At 56.5% G+C, this 26,784-nt stretch overlaps 1 protein-coding gene across 26 annotated transcripts in view; it reads right to left on the reverse strand.

The window, feature by feature from the left end:
- The window catches only part of NRXN2 (neurexin 2), a 340,672-nt gene that overhangs the window by 57,267 nt on the left and 256,621 nt on the right, over positions 1-26,784 (reverse strand). For all 26 annotated transcript variants that reach the window (XM_050958842.1, XM_050958853.1, XM_050958848.1 and 23 more), the window contains one exon: positions 1,025-1,196. In XM_050958842.1, coding sequence (XP_050814799.1) covers positions 1,025-1,196 — 172 coding nt within the window. The remainder of the gene's footprint in view (positions 1-1,024; positions 1,197-26,784) is intronic.

Raw genomic sequence — 26,784 nt, forward strand, 5'->3', positions numbered from 1 at the left:
ATGATGATCTGTCCTTGGGAACTAGCTCAGATTCTCTGTGCCAGGCAGAGATGCCAGCTGACACATGGAACAATTGGCAGCTTGGCAGCCCAGGTCCGAGGGGAGCGAATCCCCTGCTCCTTCCCAGGGGCCTGAACCCTGCTAAGTTTGCCTGGCTGGCTCTTGAGGTGCCGGTTTGTGTGTGATGCAGCCAGAGATGATGGGGGTTGGCAGGAAGTAGAAAAGTCATGGGGGTTTCAAATACAAATGTGGCATCATCTCCCCATCCCCCTGACATTCCCAGGGGCTGAGGGAGCTCAGTGGAGGCTGGAACCAACTTGCAACCCCTGATCTTTCCCTGTAACTTCCTCTGATTCGCCAACTCTGCAGCTGGCTGGAGCAGAAATAGAGTGCAGAATCCAGAGTGTGTGTCTTAGGACCTATACTGCTAAGGGCTAGGGGGATTCTCTCGGGGCAGGGAAGCAGGGCTGATGCCACTGCCTCCAGGGCATTGAGAAAGGGAATTTCAGATCTACTGCCTCCCCCGCAATAGGCACTTTATACCTGTTCCCGGTGAGAAACTGCCTCCTGCTCCTCTAGAAGCACCTCAGATTCCCCCCCAGGCACCTCTGATCCTCTCCCCCACTAGAAACCTCCAACCCACTGGCACCTCAGCCCTCCCAACTAGGAACTGCCCTCCCTCCTGGACACCTCCTCAGATTCCACAACCCCCCACCCCAGCTACAGACTGTCCCCCTAAGTCTACCCCTGCTAGGAAACTACTCCCCTGGTGTACTTGCCTTCTCCCACCACTATAATGCCCAAGAGTCTCTCTCTAGTTCCAAGGTGTGTGGTGACTTTACCCAGGATCCTTTTCAGGGGGGATGGGCAGAGATCAGGGCTGATTCCGATGGGTGGCGGCGTTACCCAGAATCCTTTGCAGGGCCAGGCAGGGATGAGGGCTGGTTGTGACCTCCACTGCTGATGGGGCACACAGGCCGGGCGTTGGGGCGGGGTGGGCAGCATGGCCGGTGCCTAGCCTTACCTGCTGGGTAGCGCTCGTTGACAGGCCAGTTGTCCACCTGCAGCGTGGCATTGCCCCCACTCCGAGTGAAGCGCACCACGTGGTACTTGCCATCGTTAACCATGGCATTGGTCTCCTCGATGGTGATGTCATCCGTGCCCACGTTGAAGATGACCCCGATTGTGCCTTGGTCCTGGAGTGGGAGGAGAGACATCAGAGAAGGGGGTGAGGGTGAGAGCTGACAGCCAGGACCCCTGGGTTCTATCTTCAGTTCTGGGAAGGGCTTAGGGGCTAGAGTGGAGGGGAAGGGAGTCAGGACTCCTGGGTTCTATCCAAGCTCCAGGAGCAGGGGTGAGATCTAGTGCTTTGAGCAGGCAGGCATTACCCCCTCTCCCCTGCCTCCTGCAATGATTCTCCCTCCCAAGTGGCAGCCCGTATCATTTTTCAGGCATGGCTTTTCAAGGCCAGAAGGCGGCCCACCCAGGCCTGAGAAACAGCTGCATCTAGGGTGATGCACCAGGGCTGTTCAAACGTCACACAGCGATTCGGCAGAGTTTGAGACAGGAAGTAAGGGAGAATCTCCTGGCTGATTGTGGGGAGGCCAGATGGAATCACGTGGGTGGGAATTTGGCCAGGGACCAGAATTAAGGACCCCTGGCCTGGGGGCAGGATCAAGGTACCTTCCCTGAGCACAAGTTTGAAAGAGCCTGGCTTGGTATTTCATTGGAAAGATGGAACACCGTCATGACAGCACCCTCTATTAAAGTGCATCCCACTCCCAGCAACACAGTGTCCCGCCAGCCCCCTGGCCCACTCTCTGCAGCACAGCGCCCCTCCAGCTCCCCAGCACCTCTCCAGCTCCCCACCCTACAGTGCCCCTCTAATCCCCCACCTCACTCCCTGCAGCACAGCGCCCCTCCAGCTCCCTGGCCCACTCCCAGCAGCACAGCTCCCCACCCCACAGTGCCCCTCTAATCCCTCACCTCACTCCCAGCAGCACAGCATCCCTCCAGCTCCCCACCCCACAGTGCCCCTCTAATCCCCCACCTCACTCCCAGCAGCACAGCACCCCTCCAGCTCCCCAGCACCTCTCCAGCTCCCCACCCCACAGTGCCCCTCTAATCCCTCACCTCACTCCCAGCAGCACAGCGCCCCTCCAGCTCCCCACCCCACAGTGCCTCTCTAATCCCCCACCTCACTCCCAGCAGCACAGCACCCCTCCAGCTCCCCAGCACCTCTCCAGCTCCCCACCCCACAGTGCCCCTCTAATCCCCCACCTCAATCCCTGCAGCACAGTGCTCCTCCAGCTCCCCAGCATCTCTCCAGCTCCCCACCCCACAGTGCCCCCGATTCCCCACCTCACTCCTTGCAGCACAGCGCCCCTCCAGAAAAGGTTCAGAAAAGGGCAACAAAAATGATTAGGGGTATGGAACGGCTGCCATACCCGGAGAGAGATTAATAAGACTGGGAGTTTTCAGCTTGGAAAAGAGACTAAGGGGGAGATATAATTGAGATCTCTAAAATCATGGGTGTTTTCTGCACAGGTGTGCAGAAAGTGAATAGGGAAATGTTATTTACTCCTTCTCATAACACAAGAACTAGGGGCCACCAAATGAAATTAATAAGCAGCAGGTTTAAAACAAACAAAAGGAAGTATTTTTTTCACACAATGCAGAGTCAGTTTGTGTAACTCTTTGCCAGAGGATGTAGTGAAGGCCAAGCCTATAGCAGGTTTCAAAAAGAACTAGATGAATTCCTGGAGGCTGGGTCTATCAATGGCTATTAGCCAGGATGGGCAGGGATGGTGTCCCAAGTCTCTGTTTGCCGGAAGCTGGGACTGAGTGACAGGGGATGGATCACTTGATGGATTACCTGTTCTGTTCATTCCCTCTGGGGCACCTGGCATTGGCCACGGTCGGGAGACAGGCTACTGGGCTAGATGGTCCTTTGGTCTGACGCAGTATGGCTGTTCTTATGTTCCAGCTCCCCAGTGCCCCTCAAGCCCCCACTCTCTGCAGCACACCACCTGTTAATGACCTTCAGCAGCTCCATACAGCACAGTGCCCCCTACTGAGCCCTCCCTCACTCCTCCCAGCACAATGCCCCCTACAGCCCCATTCCCTGCAGCACGGCCTCCATTACTGAGGCTCTGCCCTTCTCCCTGCAGCACCATGCCCCTACTGAATTTCTGTCCCACTCCTGGCAGCACAACACTCTCTAGCGCAGCACTGGGGTTAGCAATGACTGCGTGGGGAGAGCACCATCTCCCTGCACCACAGTGACCTGTAGTGTGAGTCTGAGGGGACAGCAACCCTGGCTGAGCCCACACCATCCCCCCCCCACACACCATAGCTGCTTCCTTCAAGGTCTCCCCTCCAAGCCCTGAGTGGGTCTGTCTCTGCTTAGTGAGGCAACCCAGAGATCGCTGCATGAGGACAGCCTTGGAGAAGCGTCTGCTGTGACTCCAAGTCTTGCTGGGAGGAATGGGATTTGTTAGCCAGCTGCTTGGGAGATCTATTCCCAGCAGCCTGTGCCAGACACAATTACCCCGGTGGCTCAGACCTGGGGCCAGAGTCCTCGCTCCCTTACGCCACGCTAAAGCAAGAGGAGAAAGTCCTCCCCAAGACGGGCATAGAACCTTACATTCAACCCTTCTGCTCTAACCACTAGACCCCCATCCCTTCCTAGAACTGCGGACAGAACCCAGGAGTCCTGTTTTTCTCCCAAGCCCTGTCTCTTTAATCCCCTCTCTGGCTAATTCACTTGGGCTGCAGAGTAATCGAAGCCCTTTTAATCCAGTTCCGGGAGCCATCGATTGAAATTTCAGCCCTAAGCTCGTTTGCGTCGTCAATACGCTAACGATGAGGGCCCATCTGCGGCAGAGTGGGAATGGATCCAGCCCCGGAGCCAGGCACGGCACTGCGCATGGGCTGGAAGCCACTGGCTTCCCCCCAGCATCCCAGCCTTAGGGTATTGGGGGGGGGGGGTGTCAGCTCTCTCACTCTGGTCATGTGCACGCATATGTTTCTCTGTGCCAGCATCTGTTGGTGTTTGTCCAGGAGTGTGTGTCTGATCATCTCTCGGGGGTGTGTGCTTGTCTGTGCCTGTCTGTGACTGTGTGCTTTTCTATCTCTGCATGCAGGCGTGTCTGGGACCGTGTGTGTTTCTGTTATCTCTGGGTGTGTGTCTGGGACTGTGTGTATATATTTCAGTTATCTCTGTGTGCGTACATTGTGTGTTTTCAGTAGTCAGTCAGTCACAGCCAGCTGTTCCCTCTGGACTGGACCTGCCATGGGGTAATAAAGATCTTGAAATAAATGATTGAGATCCCTGTGCACATAAGGTCCCGGATTCAAACGGGATGGGATGCTGGGCACCGCCCTTGACACCAGCTTGGGCACACAGCCAGCATGCCAGACAGGGACTGCTCACTGGCCCAGAGCACCAGGGGCTAGGTGGGAAAGGCTCAGGCTGAATGAATCCCTGACTAGCCACTGCAAAATGTGCATATCCTCCAGTGAGCCCCAGGCCCAAGACATTCTATCCCAGCTCTGGGAATGGAGTGATGCCTAGTGGCTAGAGCAGGGGGGCTGGGAGTCAGGACTCCTGGGTTCTATGCCCAGCTCTGCCACTAACTTCCTGCAGGAGCTTAGCATGGACCCATCCTACCATGTTGGATCCCAGATGATTTTAACCCATCTGGTGTGTGATTCTTTCTTGGCCCATGTGGTTCTGAAATTTGGATCCCTCTGTCCTGTCACACCCTGAAAGCAGTCCTGGCAGAGACGCCTGCCTCCCAGCCCTGGGCCCCCTCAGAAAGCTGAGAGCCACCAAATACATATGTGCAGCCTCTGCTACCCTTGCAGTTGGGGGCCTGGTGCAGCGCTCAAGGGTTACAGCGCTAACCAGCGCTTAACAGCACATGGCAGGATGGGCTGCTGTGTCCCAGCTATTATGGTGCCTCATGCTGCTTATTAGAGCTGTGGATGTAATTACGGCATTACATGGGGGTTACTACAGCACGAGGGTGTGGAAGTAATGCCCTGCCTGCTGTTCGGTTTGCACAAGCAGCGCGGGACAGGGCAGTGCACCTGGGGGACAACTGCTGGGCACGTATAGAGACGGCTAGCAGGATTAGAAGCATTGGCATGGCTGCACCTGTGGGACTGGGGCTTGCAATGCTGCACTGCCAAGACAATGCATGCAATATGCAACAGCAGAACGATGCATGGAATATTGCATCACCAATGCAATGCATGTGATATGCAGTGACAGGGAGATACACGTACCAGGGACAGACAGAGAGATGCATGGAATAATGCACAGTTGGGACAATGCATGAAATACGCAATTACAGGATGTGATGCACAATGTGGACAACCGGGGCAATGCATGGAACACGCAGTGGCAGGGTGTTACTTGAAATACTAACCACCAGAGCAATGCATGGAGTATTGCATCAGTGGGGTAATGCATGTAGAGCATCACATGCAACACGGGGTCAGTATATGTAACATGGCCTGCTGGTGCTGTATATGCAATATGCCATTGCAGAGGAAATGTATGCAATAATGCAGGGGTCGGCAACCTTTCAGAAGTGGTGTGCCGAGTCTTTATTCACTCTAATTTAAGGTTTTCCCGTGCCAGTAACACATTTTAACGTTTTTAGACAGTCTCCTTCTATAAGTCTATAATATATAACTAAACTATGTTGTATGTAAAGTAAATAAGGTTTAAAAATGTCTAAGAAGTTTCATTTAAAATTAAATTAAAATGCAGAGCCCCTCGGACCGATGGCCAGGACCCAGGCAGTGTGAGTGCCACTGAAAATCAGCTCGTGTACCGTCTTCGGCACATATGCCATAGGTTGCCTACCCCTACAATAATTTGAAGCCAGTGTACCCAATATGGACCACTGGGCCAATATAGACAGTACAGACCCACTGGACTAGCATATGCAGTATGCACTTGTAGCGCAATGCACACAATAATGTAACACTAAAGCAACACTTGGTATATGGACCACTGGGGCAACGCATACACTCTGTGTCCCTACATCAGCTTCCACTCTGTGCCCCTTTGCAGTCACTGCCGTCCTGCCAGAGCTACTGGGGTAGGGTGGCGAGGGAGCCCAAATAGTATGGTGAGGAGGGGTGCCCCTTGGGTACCCGGCATGGTGAGCGCCCCTAAGCTCTGCAGGAGCAGAGCAGCTGGCAGTGCTACAGAGATGGCTCACTGTGGGCTGGCCATGCCTGCTCTGATTGTAAGTGCACCGCAACCTTTTCCCCTGCCTCCTGTCCCCATCCTGCCCCAAACAGCCCCCATCTAGCCCTCCTCACCAGCCAGCAGGGCACCATCACCCCCAAGCTCTGAGCAACGGCCCTGTCACAGCGTCCGGCTAACTGGTACCAGCGCTGCAGCACCCCAGGGGCAGAGGAGAACCACTCATCTCCCTGGGAGCAGAGATTAGTCTGGTCCCCTGCTGGGCCTGCTTCCAGGGGTCATAATGGGCCTCAGGTCTGCCCCAAAGTGGGGCAGAGTGGGGAGGATTTTGCCCATGGAACTTGTCCAATGCCACACACTAGTGGCTGGGCTGGGTTGCAGCTGCATCTGGGGTGGAGCAAGAGGGTCAGGGTCTGGCCCCTTTAACACAAGAGGCAGAGGAACAAGCTATGTCTCAGCTGCACAGGGGTGCGTATTGGTCCTCCAAGCTGGGTGTGGGGGTGCTGGGGATGCCCCTCAAAAACAGGAATCCCACTAACTCCTGGGTGCTATGGGAACCTGTGGGGAGACGGGCATGTTAACAAACAGGGCACTGGAGACAGTGGGAAGGCATCCCCTGTATTGGCCCTCAGCTGTGACACAGACTGTCATGGGGTGGGGGCAGCACTTCCCTGGGGCAGAGCACTCTGGAGAGCCCCCTACTGCCCATGCCCCTCGCTGCAGCTCAGCCTTTGCTAAGCAGGTCACTGGCAGCAGAGGGGATGGCGCTGGGAAGAGCAGTGGGGCACAGGGCTGTGGGGAGACTGCAGGCGAGAGGAACTCGGGGACCCTCTCATATGATATCATCGAGCTGCTCTGGATCAGGCCCATCTATCCCATTAACCCTCCCCTGTTCCCAAGGCCACAGACAGACCAATGAGCTCATCCAGCCCAGTCTCCCCCTCTCCCTTCCACCCTGGACCAGACCAATGGGCCCACCCAGCCCGTTTCCCCCTTTCTTCCTTCCAACCCAGATCAGACCAATGCGCTCATCCAGCCTGGCCACCCCGTCTCTCACCGTTCTAAATCAGATCAATGGCCCCACCCAGCCCGGTCTGAGCCAATCTCCCTTACACCTTGGAACAGACCAATGGGCCCACCCAGCCCAGTCTCCCCCTCTCCCTTCTGCCCCAGAACAGACCAATGGGCTCATCCAGCCCAGTCTCCCCCTCTCCCTTCCACCCCAGAACAGACCAATGGACCCATCCAGCCCAGTCTCCCCCTCTCCCTTCTGCCCCGGATCAGACCAATGGGCCCACCCATCCCCCTCTCCCCCCCACCCCAGAACAGACCAATGGACCCATCCAGCCCAGTCTCTCCCTCTCCCTTCTGCCCAGATCAGACCAATGGGCCCAGCCATCCCAGTCTGCCCCCCTCCCTTCCACCCCAGAACAGACCAACGGGCCCATCCAGCCCAGTCTCCCCTCTTCCCTTCCATCCTGGATCAGACCAATGGGCCAATCCATCTCGGTCTCCCCCCACCCCTGGGTTTTCTTTCCTGGATTCCTGCATTGTGGCTAATGTACCTCATACTTGAGGTGAGCCAAGGCCCAAGCAGTAATGGATCAGCTGTACTGCCCTGCTGGTGAGGGATAGGGTTGGGGAATTTCCTCCAGACAACTCTCTTCTTCCTTTGGCGATTAGCCAGGGACCAGGAGCATGAGATCTGATTAGCTCTGCCACAGCCCAATATCTGCACAGCCACAGATGCTAGTCCTGGTGGCATCACTACTCAGCTGGCATGTAACTCTGCTCCCTACTCAGAGCTGGGCAGCCAGCACAGTTGTGGGGAAGGGAAGATGGGGTACAGAAACAGTGGGAGAGACCTGGGGGGAGAAGAGATGTGGGAGGACAAGAAGGAACAATGGGAGGGAAAAAGATCTGAGGGAGGAAGAAGACTGGAGGAAAGGGTGGGAGATGCAGCGCCATCCAGTCATGTGATGAGGCTGGGAGGAGGAACTGGGGCAGTATTTGGAAAGACCCTGGGGGGAAGGTGCTGAGGGTCACTCGGGGGGAGATTTAAGCTGCAGGTGCTGATGGTCACTCGGGGAGATTTAAGCTGCTCCCCAGCATCAGAAGTTCAAAGGGGACACGGGGAATGAACAAACTGACAAAGCCGAGTGGCAAGAACACCAAATAAAGCTCTGGGATAGAGCAAAGCACTCGCTGCCTGGGCACAACTGCTCTGGTGTGCTGGCTGTCCACAGTCGTCTGCCCAATGCACCTCACAAGGCCAGGAAGAGCCACTCTAGCCACACCAAGATGGCCACCACTGTACAAGGCAACCTAATGGCCACTACACCTAATTTCTGTTTGCCCACTAGTTTTGTCTGTCTGTTAAGATTATGCTCTTCTCAGCAAGCAGCATGATCCCCAAAATGTCCACCAGGCCACTCCAGGCAACAAAACGGCCACTTCCCCAATGTCTGCTTCCAACTGGTGTGGTCCTATCTATTTTATGATCCTCCCAACAAACAATATGATCCCCAAGATGGCTGCTGTGCCACGCCAGGCAACAAAATGGCTGCCAGCCTGATGTCTGCTTGCCCACCAGTTATGTCTGTTTGTCTGTTAAGATTACCACCTTCCCAGTGAGAAGTGTGATCCCCAAGATGGCTGCAATGCCATGTGAAGCAACAAAATGGCTGCCACCAGGTAGCTTCCGAGGCCTGGTTGCCCATTAATCTTGTCCCTCTGTCCATCTCAAGAAAGCACTGGAAATGCTAAGATCTACCCATCAAGGAGTGTGGTTCAAAAATAGCTGCCGTCACCCATGCCGAGCAAGACAAGAAAATGGCTGCCATTTCAATTAACTCTGATATCTGCTGGCTACTCCTGCCTGTCTTTCTGTCAAGAAAACACCAGAAATACTCATATTACGATCTTCCCACCAAGAAATATGATCTCCAAGTTGGCTGCTGCCACCCACACCAAGCAAGGCAACAAAATGGCTGACCCTGTCTCAGTGAACTGTGATGTCTGGCTGCCTGCTAGTCTTGGCTGTCTGTCTTTCCTTCTCTCAAGAAGACACCAGAAACGTAACACTATGATCTTTCCAACAAGGAGTTGGCTCTTCAAAGAGAGGGAGGTGTATCATCACCCAAGCTATGCAAGATAACAAAATGTCCGCCTCCTCAGTCAACCTCAGATAGCAGACTGTCTGCTATTCCTAGCCATCTCTCTGTCAAGAAGCCATTGGAAATGTTAATATTTTGATCCTTCCAACAAACTGTATGTCTCTCAAGATGGCTACGGACAAGCAAGATACCAAAGTGGCCACCACTTCACTGAACTTTGACATCTAATCTTGTCTCTTTGTCTGTCTCAGGAAGACACTGGAAATATGAGGATTGGGCTCTTCCCAGTTGTGCATACAACCATAAGATGGCTGCTGCTGCTCACACCAACCAAAATGGCCACTGTCTTAGTGAACTGCCCACTAATCTCGTCTTTCTGTCTCTGTGTCTCAAAAAGACACTAGAAATATTAAGACTTTTGCCTTCCCAACCCAGCATATGACCCCAAGATGGCTGCCATCACCCAGGCCAACAAAATGACTGTCGCTTCAGGGAACTCAGGACATCCAGTAACCACTCACCTTTTCTTCTCTCTGTCTTTCAACAAGGCACTGGGAGTATTAAGACAAGGATTGTCCTTACAAGATGCGTGATCCCAAGATGGCTGCTGCCAGTCACGTCAAGCCAGATAAAAGACACTGCCTTCCTGACCTCCAACATATGGCTGCCCCTAGCCTTGTCTGTCTACTGCAAGGAAGCAGTGAGAATATTAAGACCTTCTCAACTGGGAGTGTGATCCCAAGATGGTTGCCAACAGCCATGCCAACAAAATGGCTGCCACCACCTATGCCACCCCCAAATGAACCCACTGGTCCCTGACTTGGCTGCTTCCCAACAAACAGGGAAGGAAGGTTGTCTTTCCCAGTGCTTCTCAATGCACAAAAAGGCTAAGGACAGTGTGAACCACATTGGGGCCTAATTCCTGTTGGGTTCTCCACACTCCTGGGATAACCCCATCAAGGGAATCTTCCTGAATTCCCCCCAAGATTATAGTTGGGCCCCTGCTCCTTTGTCGGTCAGGAGTGACTGACAGGCTACTCACTCATCTGTTCATGATGAGCAGTGTATTGGAGCAGGCTCCACCACGCCCTGGATGGGCCCCCCAAGCCAACACTGGATGCTTTGTTCAGAGACATTTGTGAGGAGAGAGATGCTTCCCAACATTCCCTCAGCTCCCCATACTACCAGGCAGTCTGATCAACCCTCCTCCAGCCCATTTCATCCCGACCCCCCAGTCCCTGGATCAGACCAAAGGGCCCTCAAGCCCCGTATCTCTCCCTGCCACCGTGGATCAGAACGGTGGATCAAACCCATGGGCCCATCCAGCCTGGTATCCCACCTCTCCCTGCTGCCCCTGATCAGAACAATGGGCCCAGTCTGGTGTTCTGGGTAGCCCATATTTGATGACCCTGAGAACGATCCTGATGTGCACGGCCAGCCATGTGATGCTTTTTGTGGGCGTGCCATTTGTTTGCAAGACCTGTGGTGCCATTTACTAGCCCTTTACAGCCCAATCTCAGCGTGCTGGGGCTGCCAACAGCCACTTAACCTCAGTGGACAAATCAATAGCAAAGTGGTTTTCTGCTTTACTGCCCCTGGCCTGGGCCATGGGGCTATTCTGGGTAGACATGGAGGAGTCAGGACAGTGCTCTGCAGGGGATGGTCACCCGGGACCTCGCAGGCAGCACTGCCCCAGTGCGGTACTAGGGGGTACTGTGCTGCAGGGAGTGGAGGCTTAGTGGGGTGCTCTTTCCCCTGGCAGTCAGGAGCGGCGCCAGGGTTTCTGATGCCCTAGGCGGACAGCCATTTCGCCGCCCCCCGCGGGTCCGGTGGACCTACCGCAGTGATGCCAGCAGACAGTCCGCTACTGGAAAGGCTCCGGTGAAGCTGCTGCAGTGATGCCGGCGGGTGGTCCGCTGGTCTAAAAGCTCCGGTGGACCTGCCGCAAGCATGACTGCAGTAGGTCTGCCGGAGCCTTTAGACCAGCGCATCGTCCGCCGAAATGACTGCGGCAGCTCCACCGGAGCCTTTCCAGCAGCGGACCGTCTGCCGGCATCACTGCGGTAGGTCCACCGGACCCACGTGCCGCCCCCCCCCGGCAAAATAGCGCCCCCACCCCCCAAATTCTGGCATCCTAGGCCATTGCTTAGGTCACCTAAATGGTAGTGCTGGCCCTGCTGGCAGTCAGTGCTGGCCCCAATGCCCAATGTGGCCCTAGCGGGCACTGCGCTAGAAGGGTGCAGAAGAAAGCAGGCAGCTGCTGATGCTGGGGATGCCTTTTCACATTCTGGGATTGCTGGGATGCTGCCCACGTGATGACAACAGTCAGGGGCATTATATGGCCCCCATGCCTGGGATGATGCCAGCTCTGGCTACACTACCAGTCCTACTGCCTGTCCAGCTTGCCAGCCCCTCATCGCTGCCCCCAGACATTAACTTCTGCCCCCCACAAATACCCTGTTGGATTTGGGGACCCCTTCAAACTCCCTTTTTTTGAACCCCTTCTTCACATCATCTCTACTAAGAACTGCAGCCTCTCCCTCCATGGATGCAAGAGCAGCCTGCTCTGCCAACTCCCCCACCTCTTCACCTCATTCCAAACCACAACTGAACAGGTCTCTATAGTCATTTCTCTGTCTCCTGTTCCTCACGCTGTGCAGCTTGGCACAGAGGGAGGGCCCCACACTTGGGGGGTGGGGAGAGGGATGTGTGCAGCACGCGGCACAATGGGCCCCGATCTCCGTTATGGTCTCTAGGGGCTGCCCTAATACATGTATTAATACTAATCTGAGTTCGGGATAAAATATGTAGAAACAAATACTAATAATACAAACTAATAACTGACATTCACACATCCCCCTAAAGAAAATCTCGTCTCTTGGGCCTGGTGCTGAGATGCAGCTGCCTCTTGGGTGAGGAGTAGGGCAATCACAGTACAATCAGAATCCCGGCACCCACAGCCCTCACCCTACATGGGGCCCAGGATCAAGGTGGTTTGTTGGTAGGAAGCTATTTTGCTCCATCAATCTCTTGGCTTTGGCTATGTCGCCCGCCGGGCGGCTGAGCGGGCTCAGTCTCGCTCCATCCAGCTGTCAGGCTGCATCAACAGCATTGCTAACCCTGTGGACGCACCTGTAATAGAGTCATCTAGGAGGGCTGAGCGCTGCCTGCATCAGGGTGGGTGGGGATTGAGGCAGCCTTGTGCGAGGGCGGCAGTCCTGGGCACCACAGGCCTTTGGCCCAGAGTGCCAGCCCTTCGGCACGCCCATCCCAGCGGGGGTTGCCCCAGATGATGTCACCTTTGGAGCTGAGGCACTCCCAGCCAGGCACCAGGGCCTTCAGGAGCTCAGCTGGGCAGGGGAGTGATGGCGCAGATGGGCACAGGAGTCCGAGGAAGCTGCGGATGCTGCTCTGGCTTGGGCCATGTGCCCCATTCCCCCTTAAAGGGCAATAAAGGGTAATTGTTAATTAGAAGCTAATGAGTCTGATTGGGTGCCAGGTGGCTCCAAACTCATTGGTGCACCTGTAATTACTGCACCCATGCCAAAGACTTCCAGGGCTGCTGGGCAGAGGGGACAGGAGCGGGATGGGGCATGGCATATTGACCCCCCCTGCCGATTCACAGTGGGACTGATCACTCCTCCCTCCCTCCCAGGAGAAAGCTCAATCCTGCCCCTTCCCTCACTTCCCCTCCCCACCCCAAGAGCCCCTCTACCCTCCCCCCACCAGGTGTGGAAATCTCTCTCCCATTCACCTCTCTAACCCCACATCTTGTCCCCTCTCCTTGCCCCACCCGCCTACCGCTTGCTGGTGCCCAGCCCCAGCGATGATGGGCCCAGGACAGACACAGATCTGTCCTGGCTCCCACACTAACAGGTTCCCCTCTGGCGGCAGGTTATTAATAAGTGATGGGCAGAGATGGCTGGGAGCAGAGCAGAGCTGCTTCTCAGATATTCAGCCACAACCTGGCGCCGTCCCTGGGACCCAGCTCAGAATCTTACAACAGGGCACAGACCGTGGAGATCTGCAATCCTGTGCTGAGGGCACCTAGCAAACCAAGGATGGAACCCAGGAGTCATTGACTTCCAACCCCCAGCTCTAACCACTACAGCCCACTCTTCTCCCACAGCTGGGGATAGAGCCCAGGAGTCCTGGCTCCCAGCACTCCCCTGCTCTAACCACTAGACCCCACTCCCCTCCCCAAGATGTAGACTGGGCTCCAGAGAGGTTTTGGGGGCCCGGGGGCAAAATCTGAAACAGGCCCCACAACTCTTCCAACAAAATTACTACTGGGAGGGGACCAACGAGGGAAGAGGGGTTGGAGGGGGAGCCCACCCTGCACTCACCGCGCATCAGCAGCTCCTGTCCCATAGGGCTGGGCTCTGCTTCCCATTCTGAGCTGTGGCACACGGGGTTGCAGCGCATCTCAGAGATGGCCCACCCAGGCACACATCCACCCCCTCTCACGACTGAGAGGTGGCAGACCTGAGCAGCACTGCGACCCTGTGTGCCACTCAGTTTGGGGGCCTTCTCAACTGGGGGGTCTGGGGGAAAAAAACCTCTCTCTTTGGGCAGTGCTGGCTGGAGATAGAACCCAGGCGTTCCAACCCCCAGGCCTCCTCTGTGCTAACCACTAGACCCCACACCTGTCCCAGAACTGGGACAGAACCCAGGAGTCCTGACCCCCAGGCCTCCCCTGTTCTAACTACTAGTCCCCATTTTCCTCCCAGAGCTGGGAATAGGCTTTCCCCCATTACACCAGAGCCCCTTCCCATTTACTAACAAAAGCTGCATCATTATTATATTTCTCTTTCCTCCATCTTCTAACGAAATGAGAAAAATGCATGTTTGTTTTTCCCCCTGAAGCCATGTTTTTAGCCAGGCTGAATCCGTGCTGAGAAAGCCAGCTCTGGAGAGCTTTATCCCAGATTCCATGGATCTCGGGGTGCTGGCAGTGGGGGAGACGGAGGGGGTAGTGTCTGTACAGTGCCCAGCACCTCAGGGCCTGATTTCAGTCGGTCTGTGCGGTGCCTGGCACAAGGTCTCTGATCTCAGCCAGGAGGAGGGCAGTTGTGCAGCACCCAGCCCAACGGGGTCCCCAGTCTGAGCTGGGGATGTCTGTGCAGCTCCCAGCACAACAGGACCCCCAATCTCAGTTAGGGTCCCTCCCCCTTAATTATTATTCCAATTTAACAAACCTTTCCAAAAGCTGAGGCGCTCGGTGAGATGATAACGCAGAAATCACTCGTGGCTGCCAATAAAACCTTTATAATGATAATAAAGGAAGAATGGAGATTTCCAGCCCCTCCTCCTCTTCCGTTAGCAATCTAAAAATACGCCGGCTGGTGCAGAGGGCTAGCTAGCTGGCGCACTGGCACTCCTGACTGTCAGTTACACTGAGCGGGTCAGGCCTCCATGGTCCACACAATTACAGGGCTCACCTTTTATCAGCACTCGCAACTCAAGAGGGCTCCCAAGACTCGGGATAGGTTTTCTTCCCATTCACGTCCCCACGCTTTCTCTTGAAAGTGGGACGTAATTGTAACTGGCAGCGTCACATCCCTGGGCCGTCTGTCGCAGGGACGGCTGAATTACATTTACCACTTGGTTAGGCACTCGAGTTACTCTCGCCGCGCCAATGCGCTCAGCGGTACCATGTGAACTGATACTGGAGGCCGGGGTGAGGGGCACAGCTGGCAGTCAAAGTGGGATGGGGGCTCCCCCGTCCACACCCCAGCCTGCCCAGCAGGAGCTGGGCTCAAGGGCTTAACTTCCGCACCCCAGAGATAGACAGGCAAGCACAGGGGGTTTATTTCTGTACAGTGTGCATCAGAAAAATGGTGCCCAACTGCAGTGTGAAGGGTTTATTAAGCTTCCTCGGGGATAACTGGTGTAACTGAGCCACTCGGATGAACTGTGGTCAGCCCTATCGAATCTTCCCGCCACCCAGTCCCAGCAGCCCATAAACCATCAGCAACTGGGCAGTCTGACCCCAGCCAGTAGGATGCAGTGCTGTGCACACAAACAAAGCTTAGAGAATTAATTGGAGCAGGTCAGCCAGGGAGTGGCCCTGAGGTCTGGGGCTCAGCACTGACTGCCAGAGGAGAGCCCCTGCCCTGCTCCAAAGCGCCCCCTAGTGCTGCCCTGGCGCACTGGGCCCAGCACTGACTGTGAGGGGAGAGCGCCCCTGCCCCGCTCCCTGCAGCACTGTGGGTCATGGTCCTTGCCTTGGCCATATCACACTCAGCACTGGCTGGGCCTGGCCTCACTTAGCCCAGGGGAGCAAGCGACTGGGGGAGAGGGATAAACCCCCTGCCAACCAGAAACTGTTAATGTTTGTCTTGAAAAGGGTTGCTAAGGTTGAGGAAGGTGGCAGCAATTCAGCAGGGAGAGCTAATGCGCACACCCATCCCTGGGTATATACCCACCCACACACCCCTCCCCAAGTATACATACCCCTCCCTGGGTGCACACACATCCACACACCCTTCCCCAGGTATACTCACACACGCCCCTCCCCAGGTATACACACCCCTCCCCAAGTATACACGCACACACACACGCATGACCCCCTCCCCAGGTTCTCCCACACACACACACGTACACACGGCTGTGCTCCAGGCTCCACGCAGAGGGCCCTGCATGAGGCGGGTGCAAGGAGCTGGTTAACATGCAGCTCACAGAGGCCTCATCAAGCTCCTCTGCCTCTCCTTTGTGCAGCAGGCATGGCACAGAGGGGGTGTGGGGTGCGGGTGAGCGATGACACAGCCGCCGTGGGGTGACAGGTGCCCCCACGCACTGCGGGCTCAGCCCCAGGCACACAATTCACCCTTTCCTTGGAGGACAGGCCTGATTTCGAGCCCTGGGCTTGGGCTGGATGGGGTGGGGGAGAGACTCCAACCCAGGGTCCACAGGATACTCCTAACAGGTCTTCAGGCCATGAAATCTCTCGTGGTCTCCGCTGTGAGGAGAAGCAGCGTTCCAGGGAAACAGGCACCGAGCGGAGACAGAGCGCCCTCACCAGTGTCAGTCACGCCAGGGATGTCTCTACATCCCAATTCTCTTCCCCCTTCCCCTGCTCTAACCCCAAGGCTGGAGTCCAGTGCTCCCACCCTGGCTGAGAGGTTCTCTCAGTAGCTGATGCCGGACCAGTGAGCATCGATACTGGAACCCCAGCAACAATTAGGGGATGAGGAATTTACTAACAATCCACTGACTCCACCCCCAAATCATCCCTGGGAGCAGGGAGGGACTGAGCACACACAGACCCCACCCCACAACAGGGTGGATACCAGCTGGATGGGCACGTCTATCGAACAGGTGTGCTCTGGGTCAAGCTGCCTCAGGCTGGATGCAGGGATCCTGGGGGGAACCCCTGGCTGGGTTACACAGCTCCGACCAGGCACTCGGAACAGCCTGCCCAGCCTTACCAATCCCCAACGCTAGGAGCCGCAGGCCAAACCCACTCAAACCCTCCCAGCCAAACGCAACAAGCAGGGCCCAGCCAGGAGCCAAATTCACTATTTAAAGGGGTCTTTTGGCTGGGGCAGCCTGAGAGAGGGGAAGAAAGGAGTGATTTCTCCCCCTGAAACCCATGGGGCTTGTCTTGCGAGTGTCCCTTTAAATTCCCTGCGTGTCGGGTGACCTAGATGGAAAAAGAGGCAGCAATCAGCAGTGCTGGGCTTTCACATGCACATAGCACAGCCACAGCGAGAGACGCAGGGAGAGAAATACAGGGCCGGCCTGCCTCTATATATCTTCATCAGAGCAAGAGACATGGATTTCTCTAGCACCTTCCACCCTCACCGCTTCCAAAGTGCTCCTGGAGCAATATGCAAACCAGACACGCAGATCACTCAGAGGCGGCCGCTTCGGGGGGTTTGTGGGGGCCATTTGTACAGAGATCTCTAGCCAGGGCTGATGCAGCTGCCTCTGGGGTGCCATGTAGTGGGGGTGCGGGTAGGGATGCATTAGGCAGCAGCAATGCAGCTGAGTCGGTGACTTGCATTCTACAGCTGGTTCTGGGTGCATGGTCTATTGGGTTAGAACAGAGGGGCTGGGAGCCAGGACTCCTGGGTCCTAGCTGTAGCTCTGGGGCAGAGGAGGGAATGGGCTCTACAGAGTTAGCGCAGTGACTCCACATTCATCTACATCCCACCTCTCTTCCCCCTCCCAACCTCCTGTCTCTTCCACATGCTCAACCTCCACCCAATCCCATCAGAGACCAGGTCCCCATGGCCTGATCCCCCCCCCCACCCCTCCAGCTGGGTTGCAGGTGTCTGGATTTCCACCCCCGCTGTAGCCAGACCCAAAGGAAGCGGCAATCATTGCATAATTCAGGCCCATCATGCTGAGCCTTTTCATCCGGTCGCGTGGGTGTGCGTGTGTGGGGAGATCAGGCTGTTGCTCCTCCCCAGAGCGCTCAGGGCCAAAGATGAGAGCCCTCATGCCAACTAGGACACAGGAGGCAAAGAGAAGCCCTTGGGAGATGAGCCTGGTTTAACTGGTCAGCTCCATGTGGTGGGAGCTGGGCTTTGAACCAAGGCTTGATTCTGGGCCCAGAGCAGGGGGCAGGATTGGGGGGCTGGATTAGCAATAAGGGATATTAGCTGTATTAGGGTAGTGCCAACTGTGATCTGGGTCCCCATTGCGCCAGGCACTGCACAGCCCCGAACCGTGATTGGGTCTCTGTTGTGACGGGCCCATCCAGCCCAGCACCACCCCCTCCCCAGCTCTCATCACTTTGTAGTGAAGGTGCCAGCAGTTTGGATTAAGGGACAGGGGCCACTAGCCACATCCCAGCTAATCCCAGAGCACCCCACTGATCTGCCATGGGGCCCATGCAGCTTTTGTCCACTGCTTGGCTCCCTTCCTCATTCTTCTGTTGCAGATGGGGGGAATCTGCCCCCAGGAACAGAGGGGCTGAGAAAATTACGGGAGCATCACAGATTGTTCATGGTGCTAAAAGGATTAGGGGGCACAGCAGGACTGGGCCAGTTCGGCTCTGCCAGGATAGGAAGACACACTCAGGGAGCCTGTAAAGTGGGGGAGCCTGCCATGGATTCCTCCAAAGATCCAGAGATTTGAGGTGCTCCCTGCAGTGACCCCTGCATCCCTCCATTGTAACATCCTCCTCCCCCTCATGGCATCTGCCCCCTCCAGCCACTTGCCCCTCCCAACACCCACTATAACACAACACCTGCCTCCTCATGGATCTCTCAGCACTTTGCAGGTGGGAATTCAGCCTCCAGGGGAGGGGCAGTCCCCACTTCATGCAAGGGGCAAACCAAGGCATAGAGCGGTAAGGGACCAGTCCCTCCCCACAAGGTGACAGCAGGAAAGCTGGGGATAGAACCCAGGAGTCCTGACTCCCTGTCCCTCCCATTAAACCTCCTAGACCCCACAGCCCATTGCCTTGCTTGGAGTCCCTGGGGCTGTATTCAGAGGCAGGGATTGGGATTCTGCCCCATGAAGTGAATGGGGTTGGGGGGACCTTACTCCCCAATCCTGAGGCTCCTTCCAGCTTTAATATGTAACATACCCCTCCTGTCCCACCCCTCAGCATTATCTTTCTCCTCTTATCCATCCTTGCCACCTAGCCCCCTTCTCCCCCACCTGTGTGAACATGCCCCACTAAAAAACACTGCTGTGCCCTGCCTCATTCCATTCACTACGGGGTCTCCTGAATCAGTGTCCCCGTCCCCCACATGATGAGTCATCCATGGGGCCTGGAGCCCAAGCAACCACCTGGGCTGGGCTACTGGTTGGGAGGAGGGGGAATGGTGGCATAGGGAGCACTGGCCCACCCAGAGCCTGGCACATGGGCACTAATGGCCTGAGTACACAAGGGAGACAGGACTGCAGGGTCCTATCCCCAGCTACCCCTACCTCCATTTCCACCCCACTATGTATTTCCTCTCTGGCTCCACCCCTGCACACCCCGATCTCTCCTGCTGTGGCTCTGAGGCAGGGGAACAAAACCCCTCACTGGTTAAAATCCCATACGGGACTCATGACACATGGTAGCAGTGTTTCCCGTGATGACTTTATTATGTAGGATTGGGAGTAAAAAAAAAAAAAAAAAAAAAAAGAAGAAGAGACAAACCCCCCTGACATTTCCCGTGAAGAATTGCTCCACTTAGTAAATTAATTTTGACTCAAATAATTATTTGCCTGTGCAAAACCCCCAGCTATTCATCGCCCTGCCATCTAATGAAGTAATTGTGGCATTAGAAATTAATAACTTACAACTAGCTGACAGTCTCTCTATTGTTGCAGGGAACAGGTAGGGGGAAAGCAGAGCTGGGGTTTGAAATCTTCACTCTCCGCCTTTGTTCCAGGAGTGAGCAGTTTTGATGCTTCAATCCAGATCCCTTTTGTCGTGGTATTCATGTCTTTCTACACCGGTTCATGGCTTTCTTCCCCCGCCATCCTGGTGGCTTTCCAAGAACCCTGGAGTCCTGACTCCCAGGTCCCCTCCTCCAACCACGACGAGACCTCGCTCTCATTCCAACGCGAGAAACAGGACCCAGGTATTCTGAGCTCCAGCCCTGCAACTTATCCACTAGACCCCACTGCTTCTAATCAGAGCCATTCTATTTAGTGCATACCCCTGTGGTCACAGCTGCATGCAAAGGGTCCTGAGCCCAGCTGGGGGGCAGAGGACCCCACCCCTGTGGGGCAGGGAAAGGAATGAGGCAGACAGGCCTTGAAAATTGGTCCCCTCAGCAGATGATGAAGTGCCCACCTGCACCACTAACGATCTCAACACCCTTCCACTCCTGCAATTTACTGCTAAGCTCCCCAGGGTCACAATGTCCATCATCTCCTGCAACACAAAGAGGCAGAGTGGAGCGGGGTGCGGGGCCTGCTGGGAACCAGGGTGATTGGCTGGGGGAGCTGATGGGGTTAACAGAGTTATGGGAATGCAAGAGCTTGTGCTAAATGTTGTGCTTCATTAGGAAAGTGATGGAGTTATCATCCACCCTAAGTGCCGGGGGCTCTTTGGTGCTGAGATGCAGCCCCCTCTGGGGTGGGGCACAGGGGCTGTTTGTACAAGGATCCCTCACCTAACGCTGAGATGCAGGGCATGAAGTGGGTGCCATACCAGGGTCAGCACTGACACTGAGGGCCCCCTTACCCCAAGCCTTGCTCCCTGCAGCCCGCTGGGTTCTCTCCAGCCAGAGAGTTCCATGCCCAGCGTGGGGATGAGCTGCCCCAGCTGGCTTCTGCTGAGAGGGGAAATATTTTCACTTAAGCCCCCACCTGGTAAAGTTAGTGGCCCTGGGCTGGCCCCTGGTGCTGAGGTGGGGGTGGGTGGGCTGGGCTGGGAGATATTTATGTATTAACAGGCCCAAGCCAGGCCCTGAGTCCTATTTGCTAGAGTTAAATTGGCTGCGAGGTGCCGCCTGGCATTGATCCCACCCCAGCACTTCACTGCAAGGCCATTATGGGGGGTGGGGCAGAAGCTGATGCAGGAGGAGGGGGGAGGAGGAGCTGTCCCTCTTTGCACCACAGAGTGCCTGTCCTCCCTCCACCTGTGCTCCCCTCCCCAGGGTCTCCCAGCCCAGAGCTGAAGCTGATGTGGTAACTGGAGCAGGGAGAGATACAACATTCTAGGGGGTGCCTGGAGAAGGGGTGGGGGGACAGTACAACACAACACAGCTCACCACCACACACAGCTGTGCTGCCCCTCCTTGCACAGTCCTACAGATGCCCCCCCGCCTCCTATCGCCTCCCCATGAACAGCCCTACAGATGCCCCCCACCTCGCCTTCCCACGCACAGCCCTACAGGCACCCCCCCCCCCGGTTCCTATTGCCTCCCCATGCACAGCCCTACAGGCACCCCCTCCCAGCTCTTATCGCATCCCCACACACAGCCCTCCCTACTCCCTGCACAGTTCTACAGGGCCCCTCCTTTCCCCGGCTCCCATCACCATCCACTCCCCATGCACAGCCCGATATGATCCCCTCCCCTTGGATTCCCACTGTGTGCCCTCCACACACAGCCCTGCGCACAACTCCCACCTCATGTGTGCCACCCCCTGCACAGGTCTGCACATTCCCCCCACCCTCCCCCTCCTCCACATGCACAACCATGGACACATAATGGGGCCCCAATCTCAGACAGGAAATCCTGGTGCTACCATAATTCTGCTAATACTGGGGTTCCAATATTGTGTGCCCATTATCAGCTGGGGTCTCCTGTTGCTACCACACACACTCTAATAGGGTGACTTCCCGAACTCAGCTGGGGCCCGCCCCCTAAATGCTACCATAATGCTCCTAACAAAGCACATGCCATAATGGAGCGTCTAGGTGCTACTGTAGTGCTATTAATAAAGCTCACTCCATAACGTGGCGTCCAGGCACAACTGTAATCCTACTAATAAAGCACATACCATAACAGGTCGCTAATGCTACTAATAAAGCAGATGCCATAACAGGGCCCAAATTTCGGTCAGTGAGGCTCCATGTGCAGAAACTGAGGAGCATGCCCCTAACAGCAAGGGGCTGGGCCCCGCCCTGGTAGGACAGGCGTTGCTGGCTTCACTCCGGCAGCGGAGGCGGAGGGCTGCCGCCAAACGGAAGCCTAAGGGGTATAATTAAGCATGGAAGGCTGACGAGGGGGAGCAATCAGGGCTCCGGCTGCTCTGGCGCGCTCAGCGTAATGCAGCGACAGCTCTAATCACCACGATCAGGGATTGCCAGGGGCCAGCTCCTGACCTCGCCCAGCTGCAGGGACCCCCCTTATCTGCCAGGGGCTTCAGCAGCAGAGATGCAGCCCCTGGCAAGGGGAGAAGGCAATGGGTTTGTTCCCCTCTAGGGGGCACCAGCTCTGATCCAGCCCCAGGGTGGAGGGACTGGGACCGGGGCCTTTCCCCTCTAGGAGACATTGACTCAGTACGAGCTCCCAGAGATAGTATGGGAATCAGTTTCATTGCTGATTGGGGCCCGTTTGTGAGATGAGTTTGCCAGGTCTCAGACCAGCTCCTAGCAGGACTCAAGCCTCCACCACACAGAATCCCAAGGCAAACACCTGCTTGGTCGACAGCCTCAGTCAGCAGCTAACTGGGCCTCAGAGGTCGAGTCTCCTTCTGCCACCTCCAGGGCAGGGGGAGGAGGGGGCTGCATGCTGGGGAAACGGCACCTGACCACTCGGGCACATACACGGTGGTCAGCCTGCAGGGGGTGGGGGGCTGCTCCGAGTCCTGTGCCCACTGCAAACAACAAAACTGAGAAAGTTTGTGTGAATGAAATCCACAAGGCATTTACACACACATTCAGAGACAGCCCCCCGCAGCTATTTGCAGTTTCCACACACACAGAGACCGGTACACACAAATGTTTATACAATCTATTGGATTGTTATACACACAGCAACTACACTCCCCTTGTGTATTATACACATGCAGCCCCACATCCAGAAGTGCAGACCAAACCTACTGTATTACACACATGCGCACACCAGCTACCGTGACCCTCCAGCCCCTAGACCAGCCCCACAGCTGGTCTCCAGTCTCAATGCAATAAGATGACACTGGCTGAGCTCTACAAGGACAGCTCACCCCATGGTTAGCCAGTGAGTGACCCCAACTGTCTGGGCAAGGCAAAGTGCTCCCACCTCCTGACCCAACCCAGCATCAGGCTATGGGGGGTGGAGAGAAGCCAGAACCCAGCTGGTGAGGCTGGTGCAATTCCATGAACCCAGCCCTCAGTACTGAGGTGGGGAGGGGGCAGTGGAGAGGGGTTCAGGGTCAGGACCTGTTGGCTTTTCTGCAGCATTATTAAGAGGATCAAGTGCTCATTTCACCCATCTCCTTCCACATCCCCCACCCCTCCTCCATCAATCCCTCCTCCACCATCCCTCCCTCCTGAACTTCTCCACCCCTCCTCCATCGAGCTACCCATCCCTCCCCCATACCTTCACCCCATTCTGTTCATTCCCCTCCAGCCCTCTATCTACTCCTATACATCCATTCCTGCAGCCCCTTGCATCTCCCCCATTCCCAGAGCGAGCAAGACAGCAGGACTCTCCTATCAAAGCCCCCAGATTCCCCTGCTGCAGTCGAAAACGTGAAACTGGTTCATCAGGAGATTTTCTCATTAATTAAAAAGTGACTCCAGGCTTTTTGCAGAGACTTTTCTCTTCATTAAGGATTCTGGCTCCGTTGCGGGGCACTGGGAAGGACGGGGCCCAGCAGGCTGGGGGTGGGGGTGCCTGGGTACAAATCTGAGTGTGGAAGTGCACTAGTGGGAATGCTTGCTAGTGCACAGGCTTGTATATGCCTTGTGTCCAGGTGTGCGAAGGGCCACACACAACCCTGGTGCACAGGTGTGCATGGAGACATCCAGATGCCTCGCCCCAGTGGTGTGCACACATCCTTGTGCTCAGGGCTGCTCACACAGCTGGGGGCACAGCTGACACATACAAAGCACAACTGTGTTTGGGCTGGTGTATCTAGGAGGGGAGGTGTGGGTGCCCCCATGCAGCCCCCCATCCTGTGCAGGCGTAAGGGCAGCATGAGGGGGGCAGCTGTGCAAATGACCTCCCCATCAGCCCGATCACTGACCTGCCTTCGCATCCCCCTACAAGGTGCCCAGGGCCTGCAGACAGCTGGCATGTGCAGCGCCCGCTCAGAACGCTGCACCCCTTGCCAGCTCAGAGCTCAGAAGCCAGCTGGGCTGAGACACCAACTCATCTCATGGCTAAGTAGGATCAGGCCAGGCTGGTAACCAGGTGCACCCCCCACCCGCCCACTAGAGTGCAGCAGGGAGCAGGGTGAACAACCTGGCTGGGGCACCCAGGGCCTGGAGGCCATGACTCTCCTGAGCCAGCCAGGCTTCTGGCCCAGGGATGCGAGCAGACGCCCCCTAGTGGGGAATAGTCCCATGTCCATTCCCCACCACCCCGAGCCAGCCAGCCAGACACCTTGAAGCCAGAGCGGAGCCCGCGCCCCCTGGAAGGGAAGGATCCATCTTTGTCCTTCCATCCTCCCGCAGGCCAGTGCAGCTAACGGAGCAGCCGGCTGGGCTGGGAGAGGAGTGGGGCGGGGCTCCTGCTCGGTGCACAGTGGCGGTGGGACTGGGGTACAGGAGATGGGGCCGGTGCTAACCCGTTGTGAGTCAGAGGGGGCCATAGAGGAGACGCTAACATGCTCCCATGCCAACCTGAGGGACTGGATGCCAGGCAGTTGGGCGGTGCCCCTCCCCACAGCCTGACTCGATGCTGCCCTGAGGGTTGATCCAGCTGCACCTGCCCAGCTCACGTTCCCAGCCACGTGACAGATGTCCAGACCGGGGTGGGGGAGCAAGCGCATGCACGGCCCCCGGGGGAAGACAGTGCCAAGGTCACAAGTGAAGCATGGGGGAGCAGCTCCTCAATGGGCCTTTCACCTCTAGGGGGCGCTGGTCCTGATCCAACCCCAGGACCTGGAGTCTCCCTGCTCTAAACACCCGATCCCTCCCAGAGCTGGGGCTAGAACCAGGTGCCCTGACTCACAGCCTCCCCTAACCCACTAGACCCCACTCCCCTCCCAGAGCTGGGGCTAGAACCCAGGTGCCCTGACTCACAGCCTCCCCTAACCCACTAGACCCCACTCCCCTCCCAGAGCTGGGGCTAGAACCCAGGTGTCCTGGCTCCCTCCTTCCATCAGCAGTGCCGTATGCCTGGATGCAGGGAGCTCTGCGGGAGCCGTGTGAGATGAGACAGGCAGCTCCGTGCCACCAGGTTAGGCTGTCGGCCCGTGTTAGCCTGGCGGGGTTGTGACGAGGAGGCAGACGGGAGGAGAGTGTGCTAGAGCCCGCGCAGGGGCCGAGCAGTCGTTCCTGACACGCTGGCCACTCCCCCAGCCAGCATGGCTGCTCCCCACTGCCACACAGCATTAGCTGAGGTGCCTGGGCCCAGTGCATGCCACGGGGCAATCGCAGAGACAATGGTGCCCTTGATACAGTGCCAATACTGGTGCCCAGCTCCCCACTCCTTCCCCCACCAGACAGCTGCAGTCAGCAGAGCAGGGAACAGGAGTCCTGTGCCCCCTGTAACCACTTCCCTCCCAGAGCTGAGGGTAGAACCCAGGGGTTCTGGGGCACGGACGGTCTCTCACTATGCATCTGTGCAGAGCCCAGCACAATGGGGCTGCTCCCTCAGTCAGGGCCTGTTGCTGCCACTGTAACACACCTAGCAATGTGCAGCCTCTGGCGCAGACAACCCCATGCCCCCTGAACCAGTCCTCTGCCTAATCGGACCCGCTGGCCCCTAGAGGGGAAAGGCCCATGCCCCTACCCCTAACATGTGCAATCTATCCCCATAGCGGTCCCTTTTGACACACACAGATGCTGGTAGAGAATCATCTCCCCCGCCCCAGATTGTAGTAAGTACCAAGCGCCTTCTTCCACCCACAGCTGTTAACACATAAATATTAACAAAGATGAAAGCGACCGATGAGCTGCCTGCAGCCTACATGACACACACCATTGGTAATGGGAGACAGCTGCCCCTAGGCAGGGTAAACAACTGGCAGCAAATCTGGCCTCTCCCTGCAGGGGGTGCTGCAGAGAGCGGGGCAGAAACACTGACTGTGAGGGGAGCTCCTGCTTATTCCAGAGTGGTGTACATGTGTGCAGGGGCATGTGTGCAGTGCGGGAGAGTGGGCGTGTGTTCAGTTGCAGAGCACGTGGGGCGGGCAGTGGAACAGAATGCGGCGTGTGTGCTGCTGCTCTCAACATCTGTCCTGAAGCAAACTCAGCTGGTGATAGTGCAATGCACAGACTGAGTCAACAGAGGGTGCTATGTATTCCATCAACCCCCTGGGCCCATCCAGCCCAGTATCCCTTGCCCTCCCTGCTCCCCTAGATCAGACCCCTGGGCCCATCCAGCCTAGTACCCCCCGTCCCTGTCCCTCCAGATCAGACCTCTGGGCCCATCCAGTCTGGTACCCCCCAAGTCCCTGCCCCTCCAGATCAGATCTCTGGGCCCATCCAGCCTAGTATCCCCCAGTCCCTGCCCCCTAAGATCAGACCTCTGGGCCCATCTAGCCTGGTACTCCCCAGTCCCTGCCCCTCCAGATCAGACCCCTGGGCCTATCCAGCCTAGTACCCCCCAGTCCCTGCCCCTCCAGATCAGACCCCTGGGCCCATCCAGCCTAGTACCCCCCGGTCCCTGCCCCCACAGATCAGACCTCTGGGCCCATCCAGCCCGGTATCGCCCTTAACCCCTATTCTCCAGATCACACTCATGGGCCCATCTCCCACCCCATGCTCCCCTCTAGACCACACTTTTCCATGAGCGACACAGCCTTGGCCAGAGGCATGGGGGATCTGGGGACGGTGCCGAGGGGGGCTCCAGCCCCCAGGGCTGCCCTGGGGAGAGCTGTCCACAAAGAAGCAGCATGGAATTCCCAGCAACCCCCGCCTCCAGCAGAGACTTCGCTTTGCCACCC

Source organism: Gopherus flavomarginatus, chromosome 6, assembly GCF_025201925.1.
Source record: "Gopherus flavomarginatus isolate rGopFla2 chromosome 6, rGopFla2.mat.asm, whole genome shotgun sequence".
In the NCBI taxonomy this organism is placed as follows: Eukaryota; Metazoa; Chordata; order Testudines; family Testudinidae; genus Gopherus; species Gopherus flavomarginatus.